This window comes from Pinus tabuliformis, chromosome 4_2 (assembly GCF_031772625.1).
Source record: "Pinus tabuliformis cultivar Carrire ecotype Pingquan chromosome 4_2, CPIR1, whole genome shotgun sequence".
Taxonomy (NCBI): Eukaryota; Viridiplantae; Streptophyta; class Pinopsida; order Pinales; family Pinaceae; genus Pinus; species Pinus tabuliformis.
This window is the reverse complement of record NC_142304.1, coordinates 1,037,131,696-1,037,152,663: the sequence shown is the minus strand read 5'-3', so window position 1 is coordinate 1,037,152,663 and position 20,968 is coordinate 1,037,131,696. Positions and strand designations below refer to the sequence as shown.

The following is a 20,968-nucleotide window of genomic DNA, read 5'->3' as shown; positions in this document are numbered from 1 at the left end:
ACATAGGGCAAGGGCCCACTGTCACCTCAACCCAAACCCCATTCTTCAAGTTCAACTTCCTTTGAAAAGGATGAGGGAGGACTCCCAATTAGTACTTCAACCAACCAAGTGAAGACCAGTGCCTTCTTTGGGATCAAAGGATCAAGTGGAAGAGTTATTTACAAGCTAGCCTACTGGTTTTTGATTTGTAAATCAGCAAAATGATACACACTTAAAAGGACGAGCTATAGCATGTAAGTAGTTAAAATGTGATCTGGGATCTTTACTTCGATGACTTTAAAATGAATTGCATTAAGAATATGAAATAACCATAAGTGCAACACACATGAAGAAGAAACACATGAAGAAATGACAATACGGACAAATGCATCAAAACTTGATAACGGAGTTCACTCACAATGTGTGAGCTACGTCTCCAGGCTCCACTCAACTACGTAGTTGCTTCATTTGTTGTTCTTCAATAAGGCTCTTCTTTATTACAAAGAAATTTTTCGGTGATAATCACATGAGAACTAATTTGTCAATGCATTTCAAACCAACTAGTGTGGTTCACATTAGGGCAAGATGGAGAATCAAATCTTGGCATTAGATTAAATAGCTAGAGTGTGATGTAGAGAAAATTAATTCTAACTACTAGAAAGTAACGGCTAATTCTAACAATTAGAAAGAGACCCTTAATTTTAAATGAAATAATTAATTAATGACGAACATTTTAATTCATTAAATAATAATAATATTTAAAGTAAAATAAAAGATGGGGCCAACCCATTATAGGTCAAATAAAAGACGGTTAAACCAAAATCACAGTCAATAATAAATAAATTAGAAATAACAATAATAATCCTTGATATAATCACACAAGAAAGTGAAGATTAATATCAAGGGAAGAGACTAAATCAAAAATCTTTGTTGAAAAAAAATTGAACTCTCACTCATGTGGCAATGTCTCTCCTACAAAGAGACATTCTCCTTCAACAATACAAATGAATGAACTCTCACAACAAGCGGCATAAACTATTCTCCTTTTTTCCAAGTTAAAGGGGTTGGACTCTCACATAAAGTGGCACAATTGTTCTCCCTTCAAAGGGGTTGAACTCTCTCACATAAAGTCACATTGATCCTCTTTGAATCTGTTGCTCAGACTCAAGCATATTTGCAAATACTTGTTCTCATACATGTTCTCCTTTTTACAAATCTCCAGAACGAAAAATCAACAATACATGAGACTTACACTAGTTTCGTGCCAAAACGCTCCATCAGATGCTCAAAACATAGCAAACACAACACTAGTAGTTTCATCTCATCATTCTATAACTTCTAACTATAAACACAACCAATTTCTAAAAAGTGCATCGTTATCTCAAAACTTGTGCCATGTAATTAATGACACATGTGAGCTTCTGCCATGAGCCCTCAAATTTGCTGCTCATATCCCAATTTTGACTTCACCGATGGATTCCTTGTGAAAAATGAGTATAAACTTCATATCGTTCTAAAACTTCACCTCTAGACATCTCTAAGAATCTCCACCTCGAATCTCGTGTCACAATAGTAGAATATTCCTAAAAATTCCTTGGAATATTCCTCATCTCGAGATTCATGCCCGTCTAAGCGTGGGACCCCCTCACACTCCCGTACACGACTCCCTCTTTGTAGTTGCCCTGGACTATGCAAATGGTATGGTTTATATAACCATACGGTAAGTGGATTTAACAAAGATCCAATGGCTCATTTGGATGCCACTGTTGTAGCTCCCAGAGACAGCCTTGAATTGCTTACAAGACCAATGCCTAGGCACATCTAAATTTGGAGAGTCTCAAATGATTCACAGTAAAGGGAGACCTCACTTATATTCTATATGTATATATAATGGGTTGGTTCATTCCTCTAAAGGAGTAAAACATGGATTTCTTGGTACTTCTTCCCATATACAAATCTCAGAAATATGTATAAAACAGTGGAGGCCGAGTAGTCCAAGGACTTACAGTTTAATAGACTTTTGCAGAGCAATGATAGAGGATGAGGAGGAGGAGTAACTCATCATATGGAGCTTACAGCATCAAGAATTCTATGCATAACACATAGAGCTTGCAGCTTTAAGAATTCCTATACTTATCTGAGTCAAAAGTAGATATAATGGGAAGAAGAGAGGTTGTGTGCTATGATTCATGAAGAGCAATTGTTAAAGATATAATTTCAATAATCCATGCAGGCACTAGCATTAACAATGTCGATACAAATGAATCTGTGAGGAACTTACAGGCACATGCATAACATATTGATACCAGCGAATCTATGAGGAAGTCTTGAAATATTTCTAACAGCAGTAATTACATGAATTCAGAGAAGAAACATGAACAAAATGGGTTTTAACAGAGGGAGAACATACTGTAATACTTGGAGGGGGAATCACCACCATTTCTCTTCATATTCTGGAAAATCTATATTGTAAAGCCATATAGTCTGAAAATAACATGTAGTGTTTCTTTAGAATTTCTGAACTTTTGTTAATTCTTGTTTTCCCCTATTTATCTGGAGAGGGGAGAAAGAACATTCATTACAACAAAATATCTCTAATCTAAACTCAGCTGTCGGGTCGACTATCTGTCTCAGTGATAAATGGCTTTGTGGCCCAAAAATATTACAGAATTAAATGCCTCATGAAAGGAGGCACGTTACAGTACAGTAAATAAGAAATACTTAGATAAAAAATAGGCAAAAACTCTCCTTGCCCATCCTGTGATCATATCTACTGCAGGGGTTGTTCTACTTAACTTCTTCGCCAACCTCTTTCATTTCTGCCTTTATTTCATTCGGCGCCGACTTCCGGATCCGTGTCACAGTAGGCTTCTTCTAGATCAGTCCATCCCATGCTTTGAATGCACCATTTGTTTTTCTTAAAACCACCGCTGTCGACCCATCACGCCCTTTAAATCCCTGTCCTACACTATTGATGCCTTGATGTACTGGGTGAGTCTCTCATGATGGCAATATGGGGGAACTTGCTAATTTTGGCCTCTGGTTGTACAAAATGTTGTGAAACAGACGAAACCCGACCTCCCTTAGCCCTTTTCACTTTAGCTCCCCTTGTTGGAATTTCTAAGTTTATCTGTTAGAAACCCTTCATGCACTTTTATGACTTATTTCTGCCTACTTGTTCCTATTAATTAACAAGTTATTTACCATGTAAATACTGAAAATAAATACAAATACATGCTCAACACATTACAGATCATCAACTGAAGGAAACAAAACAAGCACACAAGTGACACCATTGCTTTTGGACCAATGTCCCCAAAAAAACCCAATGCGGGAAAACCAGTGCAGCGATCTAAGGGTTTTTATTATTATGCAGTTTCTAAATGCAATCTGGATGCCAAAACCGGCTCACCCAATAGAGAATAATCTCGGCAGTAGTAACTCTCTACTCGGAAGCAGATATTCCAGCTGAAACCCGAATAAACACTCCGACAGCTCCCAGCTCCAATCTACCCCACGAAAACCCCTGCGTCAGCCCTTCCTGGCTCCGCGTCAGCCCCAAAGTTGCAGGGGACCGCTCCCCCCCCCCTTCGAACCCACTTCCAATCCGCACTCTGGGCGGGAGCGGGTCGGGAGCGCGCTCCCAATAAAAAAAATTCCGCTCCCTGCCAAAATCGAGAGCGTCGCTCCCGGAGCGAAAATTAAAGCTCAGGAGCGATCATTTTCGCTCCAAGAGCGACGCGCACGACGAAGGGAGCGATTCGCACGAAAAAAATTTCCGCGGACGCGAAAAAAATTTCATTTAAAAGAAAAATTGTTTTAAAACGACTTGGGGGGCAAAAAAATATTTCATTGTGACTTGAATGAGTGGAGGAGAGCAAAAGAGATTGAGCAAAGGAGCGAGGAGCGAGCGCCAAGGAGCAAAGAGCAAGCCTGCAAGGAGGTTAGTAGCTTAGTAATTTAGTATTTTAAACCTTAGTTGGGTAGTAATTTAGTTTAGTTTAGTTTATTTAGTAAAAAAATCATGAACCTAAATAAATTAAATTAATTTTCTCATTCCTATTCCTATTCCCATTCCCATTCCCATTAAATTTTGCAGATTCAAAGCCTACAAATATCAAACATCATGGACCTGGCTATATTTCTTGGCATTATCTTCTTCTTGGTCCCTTTTTTGGTTATTATGGTGCTAGAGAGTAGGAAACGGAGGGGCCAAAATGAAGAGGGGGATGAAGAAGCTGGAGAAAGTGGATTTGATGAAAACCCCGGTGAGGAGGAGCTAGAGGAGAGCGAACATGACTCTCAAAAAACTAAACAAGACCAAACCCCATTGTGGAAATATGTTAACAAGCCTGAAGCAGGGAAAGGGGGTGGAAGTGGAACCACTAAATTTCATTGCCCCCATTGCAACAATAATTACACAAGTTCATACACCCGTGCCAAAAAACACCTCTACGGGAAAAGGCCATGGGATGGAGATAAACAAATAGGAATCAAAACTTGTGTAGCTGTGTCAGCAGCAAATAGAGCCAAATACATAAGGGAAGAGGAGGAAGCCCAATACAAATCTAAAAAATCAAGGGGTTTCTTTGAACCAAGCTCACAATCACAAGCACAAAGAACTCCTTCAGCATCCTCCCAAGGCAGTGGATATGGACGCACAGGGTCACCAGCTTTAAGGCGTAGAACCATATCAGATTTCCTTGACGAGGGGTGTAGGAATGATGTGGATTCAAAGGTTTATAGGTTCTCTATGCATGTGGGATACCATTCAATGTTCTTCGCTCACCTTATTGGCACAAAATGGTTTCTACCATAAATGATGCCCCTAAAGGATACAAGAGCCCTGGGTATGACAAGGCAAGAACCGTTGGACTTGATCATGAAAAAGCAAAAATATCACATTCTTTGAATAGAATGACAACTTGGACTAAGCATGGGGTGTCCATTGTATCTGATGGATGGACAAATGTAAAATGCAAGCAATTGATAAGTGTTCTTGCTGTGTCTGTTAGTGGTGCCATCTTTCTAAATGCATATGATTACTCAGACAAGTTCAAGACCGCCATCAACATTGCAGAAGCATTACATGAAATAATTGACCGTATTGGGCCATACAATGCCATCCAAGTCATAACTGATAATGCTCCTAATTGTAAGGCAGCGGGAGCAATTATTGAGAATAAATACCCCAACATATTTTGGTCTAGGTGTTTGGTTCACACATTGAACCTTTTGATGCATAATGTTGTCAAGAACAAAAATGCACAACACAAATGGATTGGTGATTTGTACAAGAAAGGCAAACAAATGATAAAATTTATTACAAATCATAGCAATACCCATGGCCTTTTCCGTAGTCATCAAGATTGGAATTGTTATAGATTGCGAAGACCAAATTTGGTAGCTATTACCTCACCTTCAGGCGCCTTTTGAAGGTAAGAGAGTCATTGGCTAGCATGGTATCAAGTCCACATTGGCAAGTATTAAAGGAAAGAGCTACAAATGCAGCTGACATGCGAGGTTTTGAACTGGTGGAGGAGGCCGCTCTTGATGGTATGTTTTGGTCAAGTGTGAGGCAAGTATTGGATTTCACCAAGCCCATTTATCACATGATTCGGTTTGCAGATACAGATAAACCAGTGATTGGCGAGGTGTATGAGCAGATGGATACCATGTTGGGGCAAATAAAAGATATTGTTCATAACAAACTGATTCACGATTGTGTGTGTGTACGGTGGAATAAACTTAATCTCCCACTACATTGTTTGGCGTATATCCTTACGCCAAAATACTACTCTACATCTTGGTTGGGCCAACCTGCACCGGGGGTGGGATTAGGACCAAACCCCATTTAGATGCAAAGGTAACTAGAGGATATTTGGAAGCATTAGAAAAGTTGATACCTGACAGGGAGGAATGTGCAACTGTGCGCCTTGAAATAGGCAGATACTTCAGTGGCACTGGTTTGTTTGGTAACTTCCATGCAATGGAAGACAGAGACAGATTTGAATCTCTCACATGGTGGGAAACATATGGCGGCCAGGGACTTTTGCCAAAATTGGCAAAAAAGTTCTATCATAGGTTGTAAATACTTCTTCTGTAGAGAGGTGTTGGAGCACCTACAGCTTCATACATAATGTGAAAAGAAACAGACTCAATGAAAACTGGGCAGAAAGCTTGGTTTATGTGCACTACAACTTGAGGTTGTTGAGTCATTACTGTGATCGGGCTTATGAGGATCCCACATATAAAATTTGGGACAACCACCCACAGGATGACAATTTGGAGGATGGCACCATACATCTTGAAGAACTGGAAGAGGAACTTATAAGGGATGAAGATGAAGCAGCTGCAGCAGCCATGCCACCTCCACCATCTAGTAGCAGTGCTCGAGTTTCGAGTCTTGTTCCTTTCTTGTCGCCACCTCCATCTACACCCTCACGTGGAGGGCATGTGCCTTCTAGTTCTGGTCGTCAGTCTGTGCGGGAGACTCCTAGAAGACCACCACGACCTGCTCATATAGGAGACTCTTGTGGCAAGGGCCACATGTAGATTTACAGTTTACTTGTCTTTTCTAGTTTCTATTAGTTTTCATAACTATTGAGTCTTGAGTCCTTGACTCTTGACTCTTGACTCTTTCATATCATAATGATATTTTTTGTAAACAATATATGACTGTGACAATGAAAGTTCGAAGTTTGAAGTTGCCAAGTTGGCAATTATAACTCATTGGTAATGATTGTGAATTATGAATATGATGCTTCCTGAAAGACTAAAGTTGTTTCATTTCATTTCATTATTCATATTTCATTTTATAACATTTCATTTCATGTTAATAGTTAGAAGTTAGAACTTAGAAATATCTAAGATATTATTTCTTGTAATGGTTAAACTTAGCTTACAAGTACAAGTTACAACTTTGGTGATCAATGATGATAAATGTTATATATTGAATTTTCAATTTTGAAAGCTTGAAGTTGAAACTTTAAGATTGAATTTGATGAATCATGATTCACGAGACTCAATATGTTGCAGTTGTAATATGTATGTTACTAACTTGTGGACATGGTTGATGAAGATTATAACTTCTAGATGATTGATGTGATATGGTTCAATGATCAATCTATGTTTTTTTATGTTTTTTATATCTAATTCATCATTCTACATGTTTTTGTTGACATATATGTATCAAAAATTCAAAAATATATATATATATATATATATATATATATATTTATTTTTAAAAATCGCTCCAAGATTCGCTCCCAAACCGGGAGCTTCTGAAAATGTCGCTCCCGCTCCCGTTTTCGCTTCCGCTCCCAAGTAACATTGGTCAGCCCAATAACCCCTGCGTCAACCTCTGTAGGCATTGCGTCAGCCTCTAGAGCCTCTACGTCACCCACGCTGGCTCTCTGAGGCACTGCGTAGCTCCTGGCTGCATCTGCATGGGCCCTAGCTAGCTCTGCATCCCTCTCTCCCGGCTTCTGCGTTGATTCTCCTGGTACCCTCTCTGCTTCTGTATTCACTGCCCCTCAACTGCAACTCTGATCACTCTTTTGACTTCCTCAGTAAACCCTGCCCCAGAAATCGAAATCTTGATCAACTCGGTGTGTTCTCCAAGTGACCCTCAAGCCTCCTTTTATACTTTTCTCGTTGACAATTCAATGGCCAAGATTAAGTCCCTGTTCAACAGCTAAGATTAATTATGGCTTCATCCATGACTTTTGGACCATTCTAACACAGTTTTATATTAATACACATTAATATTTTATTTTCCCTAAGTTTAGACTTAGGACTCCATTAAAAATATTAATTATTTGAATATCTCTCAAACTGTTTAGAATCTGCCCAAACCATTTCTAGGTATTGGAGACCTCATGTGCCTTAGCTACCCCAAATCAACACTCCCTCTAAGCGAGGACATTGCTCTAGTAATACTCCTCACTGAGCATCAGCCTAATCATTCGGCATCGGTCCCTGTGCTGATGCTAGGCCTGCTACCCAACATCCTCTGCCCTGTTGCATCATGTACTGCTACCCATGGCCCTGCCACTACCACTGCTGCATCCGTACAACAGCCCCTCTCATCATGCTACATCGTGCTTCCCATAGCACGACCACTACTAACTGTTGCACTACAACTCAGTTACTGAGAAGTAAGTCACTAATCAGACTAGAGACACCCTCGATGTTGAAATTCCCTCTGTCGCTGACAAGTGCCCCTTCTCTGACCTTTGCGCTACTACAACAACTCCATGCATCTCGCACTGCTGCCTCACGTTGTCCTGGGAATCCTGCACTGTAGCTCCCTCTGTCGCTCCATCCGCATTCGTCTCTACTGACATCTGCAGTACTACTACTCCTCTTCAGGGCTCCCATAGCAAGGTATAATCCAAGAGGTTGGGCACCTCGAGGACCCTGCCCCTCATCGCCTGTAGTCCCTCTGACTACAACTCGATGTCTCCCCACTTCCGCTCAAGTGGCGTGTGGGCACTCATGGCACAATCATCGTCTGTCTCCACTTCCTTCTCCGCCCTTGCTAGCGCAGCCTTGGTCTCAGAAGCCTCTCCCTTGCTCTTCTTCCTCGGACACTGGCTCGCATAGTGACCTAGTTCCCCACAGTTGAAGCATTTGACCTTGGAGAGGTCCTTCTTCTTTTGTTTCTCCTGCATTCTCTCTCAGATGTTAAGGCAGCGTCCTCCTCCTCCTCCTTCTTGATTCTGATCCCCTTGCCACTGCTTCCTGCCTTGGTCAGCCTTCTGATCTCTTCTTGGCCAAGAGTCGCCCAGATTTCCTCCCAATCTGGAAGGGTCGCCTTGCCCAGTATGCTCTGGACAAACACCTCCCAGTCTTCAGAGACTGCGTTCAGGGTTGTTCTCACCATCAGTTCTTGATCGGGCGTGGCCCCTATGGAAGTCAGCTGATCCCGAATCTCCTTCAATCGACCGAGGAAGATGTCGATCTATTCTCCCTTCTGCATCTGGTATGACCGCAGTCGATTTTCTATTAGCAACTTCCTCTGCACGAAAGCATGCTAATACAATTTCTTTAGGGCCTCCCACATCTCATTTGTCGTATTCTTCTTGGCAAAATGTGGTACTATATGATCCTTGACCCTGTTAAGGATGATGCTCTTAGCCCTCACCATTGCATCCTCGTACTTATCGTTATCAGCCGAGTCAACTGGGACAGCTATTGTCCTCAAGGTGAATTGCTTGAGACGGTTCTTGTCTAGAACGGATAAGATTCTAGCCTTCCAGACTACGAAGTTTGAGGCTCCGTCCAGTCTGTCCTGGTCTCTTACCCCGTTCACTGCCATCTCGCTGCTCCTCTACTTCCCTCCTGGAAGTTCTTGGTGTGATTCCCTCTGAGCCTCGATTTCCCTCCTGGATCCCCTCTGCCACTGCGCTTATCCTCTTCCCGGCTCAAACTTGATGATGCAGGCACTGCGTCACCCCTTCTTTGTTGCTCTCCTGCTAGGAACAGCTTCTATCACTCGGGACAGTTGTTTCTGTTGCTGCTACTCTGCTTAGCTGATGTCCTCAGTTCCCCTATGATCTGCAACCATGCTCCAATACCATGTTGGAATTTCTAAGTCTATTTGTTAGAAACCCTTCATGTACTTTTCTGATTTATTTCTGCCTACTTGTTCTGATTAATTAACAAGTTATTTACCATGTAAATATTGAAAATAAATACAAGTACATGCTCAACACATTACAGATCATCAACTGAAGGAAACAAAACAAGCACACAAGTGACACCATTGTTTTTGGACCAATGTCCCCAGAAAAACCCAATGCGGGAAAACCGGTGCAGCGATCTGAGGGTTTTATTATTATGCAGATTCTAAATACAATCTGGGTGCCAAAACCGGCTCACCCAACAAAGAATAATCTCGGCAGTAGTACCTCTCTACTCGGAAGCAAATATTCTAGCTAAAACCCCGGATAAACACTCCAACAACTCCCAGCTCCAATCTGCCCAACGAAAACCTAGCATTGGCCTCTAGGGATTGTGTCAGCCCTTCCTGGCCTAGCGTCAGCCAAGTATCAACCCAATAACCCTTGCGTCAACCTCTGGAGGCACTCTGTCAGCCTCTAGAGCCTCTATGTCACCCACGCTGGCTCTCTGAGGCATTGCGCAGCTCATGGCTGCCTCTGCATGGGCCCTAGCTGGCTCTACGTGGGCTCTAGCTGGCTCTGCGTCCCTCTCTCCCAGCTTCTGCGTTGATTCTCCCAGTACCCTCTCTTCCTCTCTGCTTCTGTATTCACTGCCCCTCAGCTGCAACTCTGATCACTCTTTCGACTTCCTCAGCAAACCTTGCCCCAGAAAATCGAAATCTTGATCAACTCGGTGTGTTCTCCAAGTGACCCTCAAGCATCCTTTTATACTTTCCTCGTTGAGAATTCAACAGTCGATATTAAGTCCCTAATCAATGACTAAGATTAATTCTGGCTTGAACCATTACTTTTGGACCATTCTAACACAGTTTTATATTAATACACATTAATATTTTATTTTCCCTAAGTTTAGACTTAGGGACTCATTAAAAATATTAATTATTTGAATATCTCTCAAACTATTTAGAATCTTCCCAAACCATTTCTGGGTATTAGAGATCTCATGTGCCTTAGCGTCTCCACCAAGCTTCGAGGCTAGAGCACATTTGATGCTACCCCAAATCAACACCCCTTGATCCAAAATGGACTTTGGATAGACTCCTAAGTCTAAGTGTTTCTCAGAGAGGAAAATGAAAGTCCAAGGAAGTTCCTAGAGATAGCCCCATTGCAGAGATCTTTTCCTTCTGAATCTACTGCAACTTGAATGGGTAAAATGGACTTAGGATGCAGGAATTATCGCATAAAGAAGATGCCTATTTTCTTTGAAAAAAGAGGCAAAAACCCCTAAAAATGGCAAAAAACCCTTATAAAGGGAAATCGCATCGGAAAAAGGCAAAGGTCGGATTTAAGTGAAGGTGGAGGAAACCCCGATCAGCCAATCCGATCAATCAAATCAGAGACAAGCCCATATGCGATATCGGGACCCTGGACTCGGCGATTGCGATCATGCGATACACCGAGCCGGGGATAAAATGGTGTATAAACCCATTGTTTCTATGTAAAATAGTGGAGTTGAGCCAAGAGCTTGTAAAAAGGACTTTGCCATAATCCCAGAGAGCCTAGTTGAGTTGACTAGAGCTCAAAGAGATGTAGCCCAAGAGTTTTGGGTGAACTCCATATTAAATTGTTGTCTTATGTGTGTTTGTTGTTGGCTGCATTGTTTCACTGTTATATGTCTTATATCAGTTTAAGCAAATCAATTTACAGCACATAAACAGTTTAAAACCAAACACAAGCATACACCATATTTCAAGCACTATTAATTCCGCATTGGTTAATCATAGTTGTCTTGGGAATATTTAAGCTTTGGAAGTGGGAGAGGTTCTTGTAAGTTAGACAAGAAGCCTAAGTGCCCCATTTTCAGATTAAGTGGTATCGGAGCCTGAGATTGATTAACCACACCTTCAAGAAGGTTACATCAGAATGCTTGATTGACAAAGCAAAGATTGCTTGTCTGAAAGGTGTTTAAACAGACAGAGGTTGATTGTATGCTTATTTGCAGACTAACTATTGTTTGAGTTTGTAGTTCAGAAAGGACAAAAAGGAAGAAGGGTTGAAGGCATTCTTCTATCCCAAAGGACCTCGAAGCAATCCACAAGAGGTTTGTTGCAAAAGGTTGCTTAGATGAGCTCTTTAGTGATCTTGTTTGAAGTTCTTTGTTCATTAGCATAATGACTACTTCTACAAGTGAGTCCTCAAATTCTTCTTTCTTCATCAAAAGACTCTTTGATGAAGACATGAAGCAAGACTTGTCCACCATGATGGATATGGTGAAAGAAATGTATGAGGATGGAAGGAAAAGCAGCATACTTAGAAAGCAGTTGAATTCCATGAAGGAAGAGAAGCAGTTGCTTTCTGACAAATTGCAGGAAATGGAGAAGCAACTTCATATTGCAAATATGAACCTGAAAAGGATGCAGAGTTGGAGACACAGCTCTTTGTTGCCCAAGAAGCCTTAGTCAAGTATCAGCTTGAAGAAGAGCTAAACCATTCCAGTTTGTCTTCAAATTCCTCTAAAAATGCTTATATTGGTTCTTTTGAAAAGCATACCAAAGGCATAGGTTCCAAGCTAATGTCCAAGATGGGTTATGAAGGAAAAGGCTTGGGCAAGCATGCACAAGGTATTGTTGAACCAATAATGGTTGAGGAAAGGCCTAAATATTTGGGTCTTGGCTATGGATAGTCTTATGGAAAGAGTTCCAAAGCTACCACGAAGGCCATTAAAATAGCTCCAAGAAGGGGTTGCATTGCAGAGTGTGAAGATTGTATTCAGGAAGAATGCAATAGCTTGAAACATCATTTGCAGGATGCAGGTGTTCAGAGGCACACACTTGAACCAGAGAGTTGGGGAGACTCTGACAGCCTTGAAGAGATTGATGGTGTTCCAAAGGGAGCCACTTCTTCATTCAATTCACCTCCTCAGGAAGGCAATAAAGGTGAAAGAGGCAGGTATAAATCTGGTTCTAATCATCTTCCTTTTGATTTTGCAAAGCATGATAAATTTCCACATGGATATGAGAAAAGAATTGCATGTTCCTTTTGTGGTTTGGATAACCATAATGTTTCTAGATGTTGGAAGAGAATGACCACATACAGGAAAATTTTGAAGCAAAAGAAGCAAGAAGCCAAAGGTCCATTGGACAAGGCAAATCACGCTGTCAAGAGGATGCACATGCAGTGCACTTACTGCCATAAGCAAGGACATCTTGCTGCAAAATGTTGGACTCTGAATCCAGCAATGCTTAAACAAAAGCTGAAGAGAGTGGAAAGAGAAGATGACAGGAAGGAAAAGGAAGATTCCATGGATGATGTGTCTCAGGATGATTCACATGATGATGCTGATGTGCAGACAAAGGTAGTACCTTTGAAAGGGATTGGTAAGAAACGATTAGAGTTCTTATCCGATTAAGATTGCATGTTTATTGATGCATCTACATTATATTTCATTTCAGCTTCGGAAGTACATTGTGCTTAAGTGAGAGTTGAAGGATGAAATGCATGCATGAGCATGAGATGCATGAACACAGGGATGTTGATGATTTCCTTGTATTGAACATGTATGTGTAATTAACTTGCAGGGTTGATTGCTTTGACATGCATGTGATGCCATGTTGACTTGGGAGAAGTTAACTTGGTCTCCAAATGGAGATAATGATGAAGTGTTTCATCTTTTGAAAAAGAGTCCTAATGGTCTTTTTCTACATGCTTGACTTGAAGAGATTTGTTTAAAGGCATGTTTTGTGGGCTTGTTGGACTTTGTAGATCCATGTCGAACCTACCACTGACCTGCCCTGAGGCCTAGGTACCACTTCCCAAACATCATTGACCATTATAGAACTGTATTCCTCCACCAAAGCATTTACCAGTACTTGATGTTGAATGGCCTCCTAAAAACTAGAAGGTTCCCCAACCTGAGCTACTAAGGCCTGGTATCTATCTGGCTGTCTTCGCTCCCTTTTATCATTCCTAGGTGCACCAATGAAGTCCTCTGCATCCCGTAGAATCTGTTGGAGTTCCCGACTCATTCTTCCACTAGTAGTGGGTACATCTATCAGCTCTTCCTCATCCTGAGATTCCTCCTATTCTAAATCTTTGCCTTTAGGAGAATTGTTGGTACTAGTTTCTGCTCGTCGAAGTGGTTGGACCAACGGATCGTCTTTTGACTACTCCTCGGAAGGCATTTCTCAGGATTTCCTGAAAGCTTTGTCCTACATGAAATTTACATCCCGCTGAACTACTACCTTCCTACGCCCTGGAAGATAGACTCTATATGCCTTAGCATTCTTGCTATAGCACACAAGATATCCTTTTTAAGTAGTTTGATCTAATTTCTTTCTCTTTTCTTCGGGTATACGGCAATACGCCAAACTCCCAAATATCCTGAAATGACTGACTTCAAGTGTCTTCCCGGTGAAGACCTTTTCTGGAGTGATTTTGCCCAATGCCCTGTGTGGAGTCCTATTCTCGACATAAACTGTCATGCCGCATGCTTCTGCCCACAGGAATTTGGGCATATCATGATCATACAGCATTGCCCTAGTTGCTTCCATAATAGTCCTATTTTTCCTTTTTGCTACTCCATTCTGCTCCGGACTGTAGGAAGTTGTCCACTCTCTTCTGATGCCTTCCCTAGCGCAAAAATCGGTGAAGTCCTTGTCAACATACTCTCCATCATTGTTTGAGCGCAACACTTTTATCTTCTTTCTTGTCAGATTTTCCACTAGAGCCTTGAACTCTTTGAATAGACCAAAAACCTCATCCTTGGTTTTCAGAAAGTAGATCCAAGTCTTCCTGGAATGGTCATCGATGAAGGTGACGACGTATTCAGCACCACTAAGAGCTTTTGTGGACATCAGTCCGCAGATCTCTGAGTGTATCAATCCTAGAACACTCTTAGCTCTATTATTACTTTTGGAAAACATTGCTTTGGCATACTTGCCTAGAGCGCACCCTTTGCATACATCATCTGGTTCGGTACTTAGTTCTGGAACTCCTGATACTGTTTTCCTGAAAATTGTCAGAGCCCCATGGTGTAAGTGTCCCATCCTCCTGTGCCATAGTTCATTCAAATATTTATCCCCATTGCTGCCTATCAATGTCATTGGAGATTCTAGCTGTAATCTATACAACCTGTTACTTTTGATTCCAATCTAGGCTTTCTTTTTCCAACTCGGGTATTTGACATATACTTTCTCCTTGATGAAGAAAATGTCATAGCCCTTGTTTTGAAGTTGAGATACGGAGAGTAAGTTCATCCCCAATCATGGCACATGTAGCACATGGGTTGCTCGAAGCCGCTCTCTTGCTTCGGTTTGAAAGACTACAGTACCTCTTCCTATGGGGTACACTTTGTCTTATTTCCCATGGTGATCTGAAAATTCATCCTTTCTTCCTGATAATCTGAAAAACATTCTCGAATTCCTGTCATATGCCAGGAAACTCCATTATCTATATACCAAACCTCAGAGGAGGCAGAGCTTGCTAGGCAAGCGACTTCTTCTTCCAATCTGGAAGCTAACATAGAATAATCGTGATCCATGTCCCTTGTGCTATCTTCTAGAAATCTGTGTGAGTCCCTTTGAGTTGATGCCTCTGCATCATGCTCTTGACCCATAGTCGATTCTTCTCTCCTGTTGTCGGATCTCTGCTCTGATACCATGTGAAAATTTATAGCCTGAAATTCTACTACAACCATTGATTTATTTCACCTACTTATTCTTCACAATAAATTATTTACGAAACCCCTCCAACAAATATTAAAATAAATTTTATTGCAGTTATCACATAATTACACAGAGAAAATAAAAACACAAGAAACAATCACATCAACACAGTTGTTTTTGCACAATTGTCCCCAGAAAAGCCCAATGTGGGAAAAGCAGTGCAACAGATGAGGTTTTTATTAATCTTCAGCAACAATCGCTTTTACAAGGAATGATTTTATAGAGAAACTAAGAGAAAACACCTGAGACTTTCCCCTAAAAACTTTTTGACACCTTGGAGACCCTTCTCCCACTACTGCGTCACTCTACGTGGCTCTGCGCCCCTCTGCGTGAGGGTTGCGTCTCCATCTGCGATGTCTCTCAATTTCCCTACGTCACCTCCTCCTCAGTCACTGACTGCTGCTGATGCCCTCCTCTTCCTCCACCTCGCAACTCTCCCTCTGAAATCGATCTCCTTCTCTTTGAGAATCGATTTTCCTTGAAACACTGAGTATCTGTCGATGTGTCTCCAAATGATCCTCAAGTCTTTTCTTATACTTTTCCTGTTTATGAATCAATGGCCGAGATTAAATCTCTAATCAACAGCTAAGATTAAAACAGACTTGATCCTCGTCTCGTAGAAGCTTCTCACCCTTATCTTTATTAATACCCATTAATATTTTAATATTCCTAAGTTTAAACTTAGGAACCCATTAAAAATATTAATTATTTTAATAAATCTTCATCCTAGTGGAATTTCTACAAACAATTTCTGAGTCTTGGAGATCTCATGTGCCTTAGCCTCTCCACCAAATTTCAAGGCTAGAGCACATGCAATGCTACCAAAAATCAACAAGACGATGATCAGATCCTATAGTATCAATCAACAAAACAATTGGTCATAGTTTCCCAAAGAAAAGACCACATGCCACTTTACATTCCTCGATCATCCACTGCAACTACAAAATAGTGTAGAAGTGGCTAACAGATTGTTTTTCAATATAGTCTTCTTTAGTTACTCAGCCATTTGTGATCTCAAGGGATGTAAGTCATCTTGTCGCCACTTTAGTGAAAGGGGAATAGAAGAAACCTTTGGAGGTCAGTCCCCAGTTTGAATCCAATGCAAACTTGATCAAATTCAAGCACCTCAAGCCCCACAAATTTGGTCTACCTTCAAAATATTCTTGATCTTGCCAACTCCCAACTGTGCAGCTTTGTCATAGAGTGTAAACCGGAGCAGACAAGAGATCTCTTCAAATTCTTCCTTCACAGTCTTATGTCTCCAAGAGCAAAGGGCTGTGAGCTATCATTCGAAGCCACAAATGAACACGGTAATTCAGCCATTACCATCATTCCACCATCCAATCTAACCAGACTCTCCTTGCAGTATGGGCAAGTCCCAAATCCATTTAACATTAAGCATATAGTGTGACTTGCAATTCAAATTTCAAAAGCTCCCCAAGAAAAAGGAGAACGTTATTGGTTGACAATCATAAAGGGTGATCTCTTCCAACACCTGCACTGGCCTCCCCGCCCTTAATCAAAGAAGAAAGTGTTTTCTGCAACAACATTTATGCTCACTATGAAAGTTTTGACAAGTTTCTGTGGAAAATTTCTATAATAGGATGATGGCATTAACACACAAGATAGAGTTATTTTCATCCTAAAAGATCCTAGGACATCAATTTGACATAAACCAATCTATTATTCAAGAGCTCGTATAGAATGTTCAAATGAAATGGAGAACACAAAGTTACATAAAAAATAAGGTCAACTTTCTCTGTAAGTCAATAAGAGTTGGCAGCATAACATTTGCCTTATAAATCCTTTAGTTTCTTCACATAAAAGTTGCAAATTTTCCTCAAACCATCTAGTTAAATAAGATCACTACTGAGAACCAGCATGTTATGTACCAATGCTTTAAGATGTATGCAAGATCAAAGGATTTGACACCTAGTAAAATAGAAACCAATATAGTCCATAATTAGGAAGTTATAATCGCCACAAAATACCAGGACCTAAATAACACTAAAAACAACCCTTAACAAAAGATAAAAGAATATAAGCTGTCAAACTATACACAGACGGAAGTGTTGGTATATGTAACCTAAAAACCAATATAACTGTCCACAGAAATAATAAGCTTTCCATCTCAAATACAATAACAGATCCATGCAGAGTAAAGAATGAACAGTACCAGAAACAAAGTGAATAATCAAAGAAAGTTACACCCTTACCGTTCTTCCTTTTCCGCAAGATCCTTTGCCTTCGTATAATGTGACCGCAGCTTGAGCCATACACTATCATTAATTTTTTCAATGCTCTCTGGGGCTGCATTAAACAAACAAAAATACCTCAGGAAAAAATGAATATTTGGAGTTAAAATAATTAATAAGTTATTCCACGACCACTGCTAAATTTTTCAACCCCTTGAAAATGTTTTATATACCATCGATCAAAGGATGTTTTCACATGATTTTTTCCAACAACAAAATCATAAAAATTGAGTGCACAAACAAGTATGAATTGATAGATCATAGGACACAACAAAATCACAAGTAATGAGTGCATTATGTAGAAATAGTTTAATCTCATTGAGTTCTAACTTCTTCTAAAAAGACTTCTAATACAAAGAAAAAATCCTGAAAATTTCTGCAAAGTATTAGAACTTGGTACAAATCGCATTCACTCATCTCATGTACATAAGAAAACTTCCAGAATAAATAAGGTTATGCAAAGCAATTGCCACAAGCTAATGACACACTAGCACTAATTACAGTGCTAAAAGAAACCTGAATTCAATCGGTAATTCAAAGAAGTTGTAGATTCATCTGGTGCTACAATAAGAATACTCCAATTGCTGAAAGAATGAAGTCAAAGCCATTGCTTAAAAAGGAAATTTGATGAAATGCAAAATAACTGTCAAAGCAACTTTGGTTTTGGGGTTGCTTCTCTTCCTGTCAAGGAATTATCATGATCTTTCTACTAGGAAAATGTTGTGACTAAATAGTTAGAGCTTCATACAATTGGACCTGTTGCACCCATTTTGTCACAATTCTAAGGAGGCAGTTGTGCCAAATTTTTCAAAGTTTAGAGTTATCAACTAGCACTTTCATATGTCATTGTAAACCCAAATTTTGCATTTTGTAATGTAAATGATGCTAGTACTACCGTTTAGTTACGTAGAAACCTAGGTAAGCCTATGATTTTGGCGATGAATTTCATCCTAAGAGGTTATTTGTCTCACCGAATTATGTGCGTTTCTAAACACAGATAATCGGTAGAGTTTTTCCCTCCAACTTAAACCCCAAAGCTAGGGTGGAATTTATTGTCTAGATCTTAAGTGAGTCCTAGTGTTCTTAGTCGAGTCTATTGTAAAAGTGATTTGGGAACGATTTAGCTATTTGACTAAATTATTTTATTACAAATCACTTGGTCTACTAGATCATGTTGTGTCGCAGAATTGGGAAAAAAATTATGAGAGTCTATACCAAACTGGTTTTCCCCCTTTGAGGGTTTAATCTATAATTATCTGATGTAAAAATATTTTAGTGCATGATCGCTCGCAATCAGACACCATGGCTAAAGTATTTGAGGGTGGAAAAATAATTAATCGCCTCAATTAATTTTATGGCAAAATAAAATTAAATCCTAAACCAGAAAATTAATTAATTTAGAGTCAAAAAATAATTTTAGAGAAATTAATTTCTCCAAGTGGAAAATGACCAAAACATTCGTGGGTCATGAAGAAGTCAATTTTTGGAGGTCCCCCACCAAGGAAAAAATGGATTTTTAAGAAAAATTGAGCCGTTGGATAGTGGTGGTTAAATCAATCAATTTTTGAGGAAATTAATCCAAAATAATTATTTTTGGATTAATAAAACATGGTTTTAATGAGAAATTCAAAAATTCCTCAAAAATAAATATTTTCGACGGCAGAAATTAAAAGATGATCAAATATTTTTCGATGGTCAAAATTATTTTGACGGGGATCAAGCCAACTAGCCATTAGTTTTCACTTGGAGAGATTTTTCTATAAATAGAAAGCATTTTGCTTCTATTCTTCATCTTTGGTCAAATGTAATTTTGTAAACACTAGTGTGAAACCACCATTATGTTGAGAACACTTGAATTTCATAATAGAAGACTTTGGGGTACAGTTCATGGTGTATTTATCTCATTGATCTATGGTATGTGCTGAGTATGTGCGTTCCTATATTCTGTTTCAAATTTTATATGAATTGTTACTTCATTTGTAGATGATAGGAACATTTGATTGGTAAGTTTTGGGCTTATCTTAGGTGATCTAATTCATTGTATGGACTACAGGCATTTTCAATCCACTTGGACACCCATGAGGATGTCCTTGTGCCCCCGCACCCACTTGGGAGCACCACAGGTTCTTGCTTGGAAAACTAGGGGCCAACCCCTTGTCCACTATGTTTGGAGTCCATTCTCTCATCATGGCACACCTTGGACTTCGTTTGGCCTTCTCAATGGTCCAACAACTCATTATGTTGATCGTCCTGCCCTCTTATGAGGCTTATCTTTATGTTATTGAGCTATTTGGTGGGCTTGTCACCAAAAGTATTGTTATTATGCACATTATTTTATTTTAGGGGCATTATTAGTCCAAATTATGCTATTCGAATTCAATAGAGATTGTATAAATAGATGAGAGGCTTATCTTAGGTGATCCGATTGATCTAACGATTTTTCTTAAGAAATATATAGAGTTTGCAAGTTCCACTGCACTTGGGCTCCAAGTTCACAGCCTGTGGGCACTGTTACCCACCACTTGTGGGTAGTGTATATAAGAGAAAAAAATTATCCTAGATGGTCCTTAGTCAGCAGCCAATAGCCCCTTGCATCCACCAAATAGCTCAATGTGCCATTATCTCCGCCACCTGAGCCAGCCATGTGGTCCCCCACCCACATGTTATGATAGTATGTTTGAAGGTGGCCTCTTGACCCCAAAGGTATGGCTTTTCATTGGTATGGCTTTTCATTGGTATAGTTGAGTAATTTTCCTTACTTGTCATGGGCACTTTTGGGAATGGATTGGTGGGGGGGATTTGGCTGAAAGAGTGGGCTAGGTTTGTACTCTTGTCTCCACTACCCGATTTTGTGGTTAGCCTTGTATCCTAGTCCCATGGAATCTCTTTTACTAGCCATCAACTTTAAGGTTGGCACTAAATGGAAAATCTTGATTTTGGTTACATGGTCCCACTTCCCAACACCATATACATCCACTCCCTTCCACTCATTTTAGCCCCATTCATTTTTTTCCCATCCGGGTCCACATAGGATTAGCCTCCCCCTCCCCTTGTCCACACCTTGGGTCGGGCCTAGAATGATGCCCCGGAGGTTGATGCAGCTAAAAAGAAAAGAAAAAACATAATTTTGCAACTCTCAATAGGAAATGTACCACAAAATGCAAAAGATGGTCGGGACATACAAATTTAGCACGTGGGAAAAAGCCAAACATGAGCTCTACCGTTATCCATAGTCATCACCCTAGTTCCAATGGGCCTTAGATGAGCCCCCTCCATCATTAAGGAACCCATGATTGCCCCAACACCTGGTGGGCGATGAACTGCCCCACCTTAAAGGGGTATCCACTGCTATATATTACACAACATACTCCCATCCCCTGGTGCC

The 20,968-nt window shown here is 40.2% G+C and overlaps 1 protein-coding gene across 2 annotated transcripts in view; it reads right to left on the bottom strand.

Annotated features, from left to right (window-relative positions):
- The window catches only part of LOC149173157 (SAGA-associated factor 29 homolog A-like), a 209,222-nt gene that overhangs the window by 147,100 nt on the left and 41,154 nt on the right, over positions 1 to 20,968 (bottom strand). For both annotated transcript variants that reach the window (XM_089424521.1, XM_089424520.1), the window contains exon 2: positions 17,545 to 17,638. In XM_089424521.1, the coding sequence (XP_089280647.1) occupies positions 17,545 to 17,638 (94 nt within the window). The remainder of the gene's footprint in view (positions 1 to 17,544; positions 17,639 to 20,968) is intronic.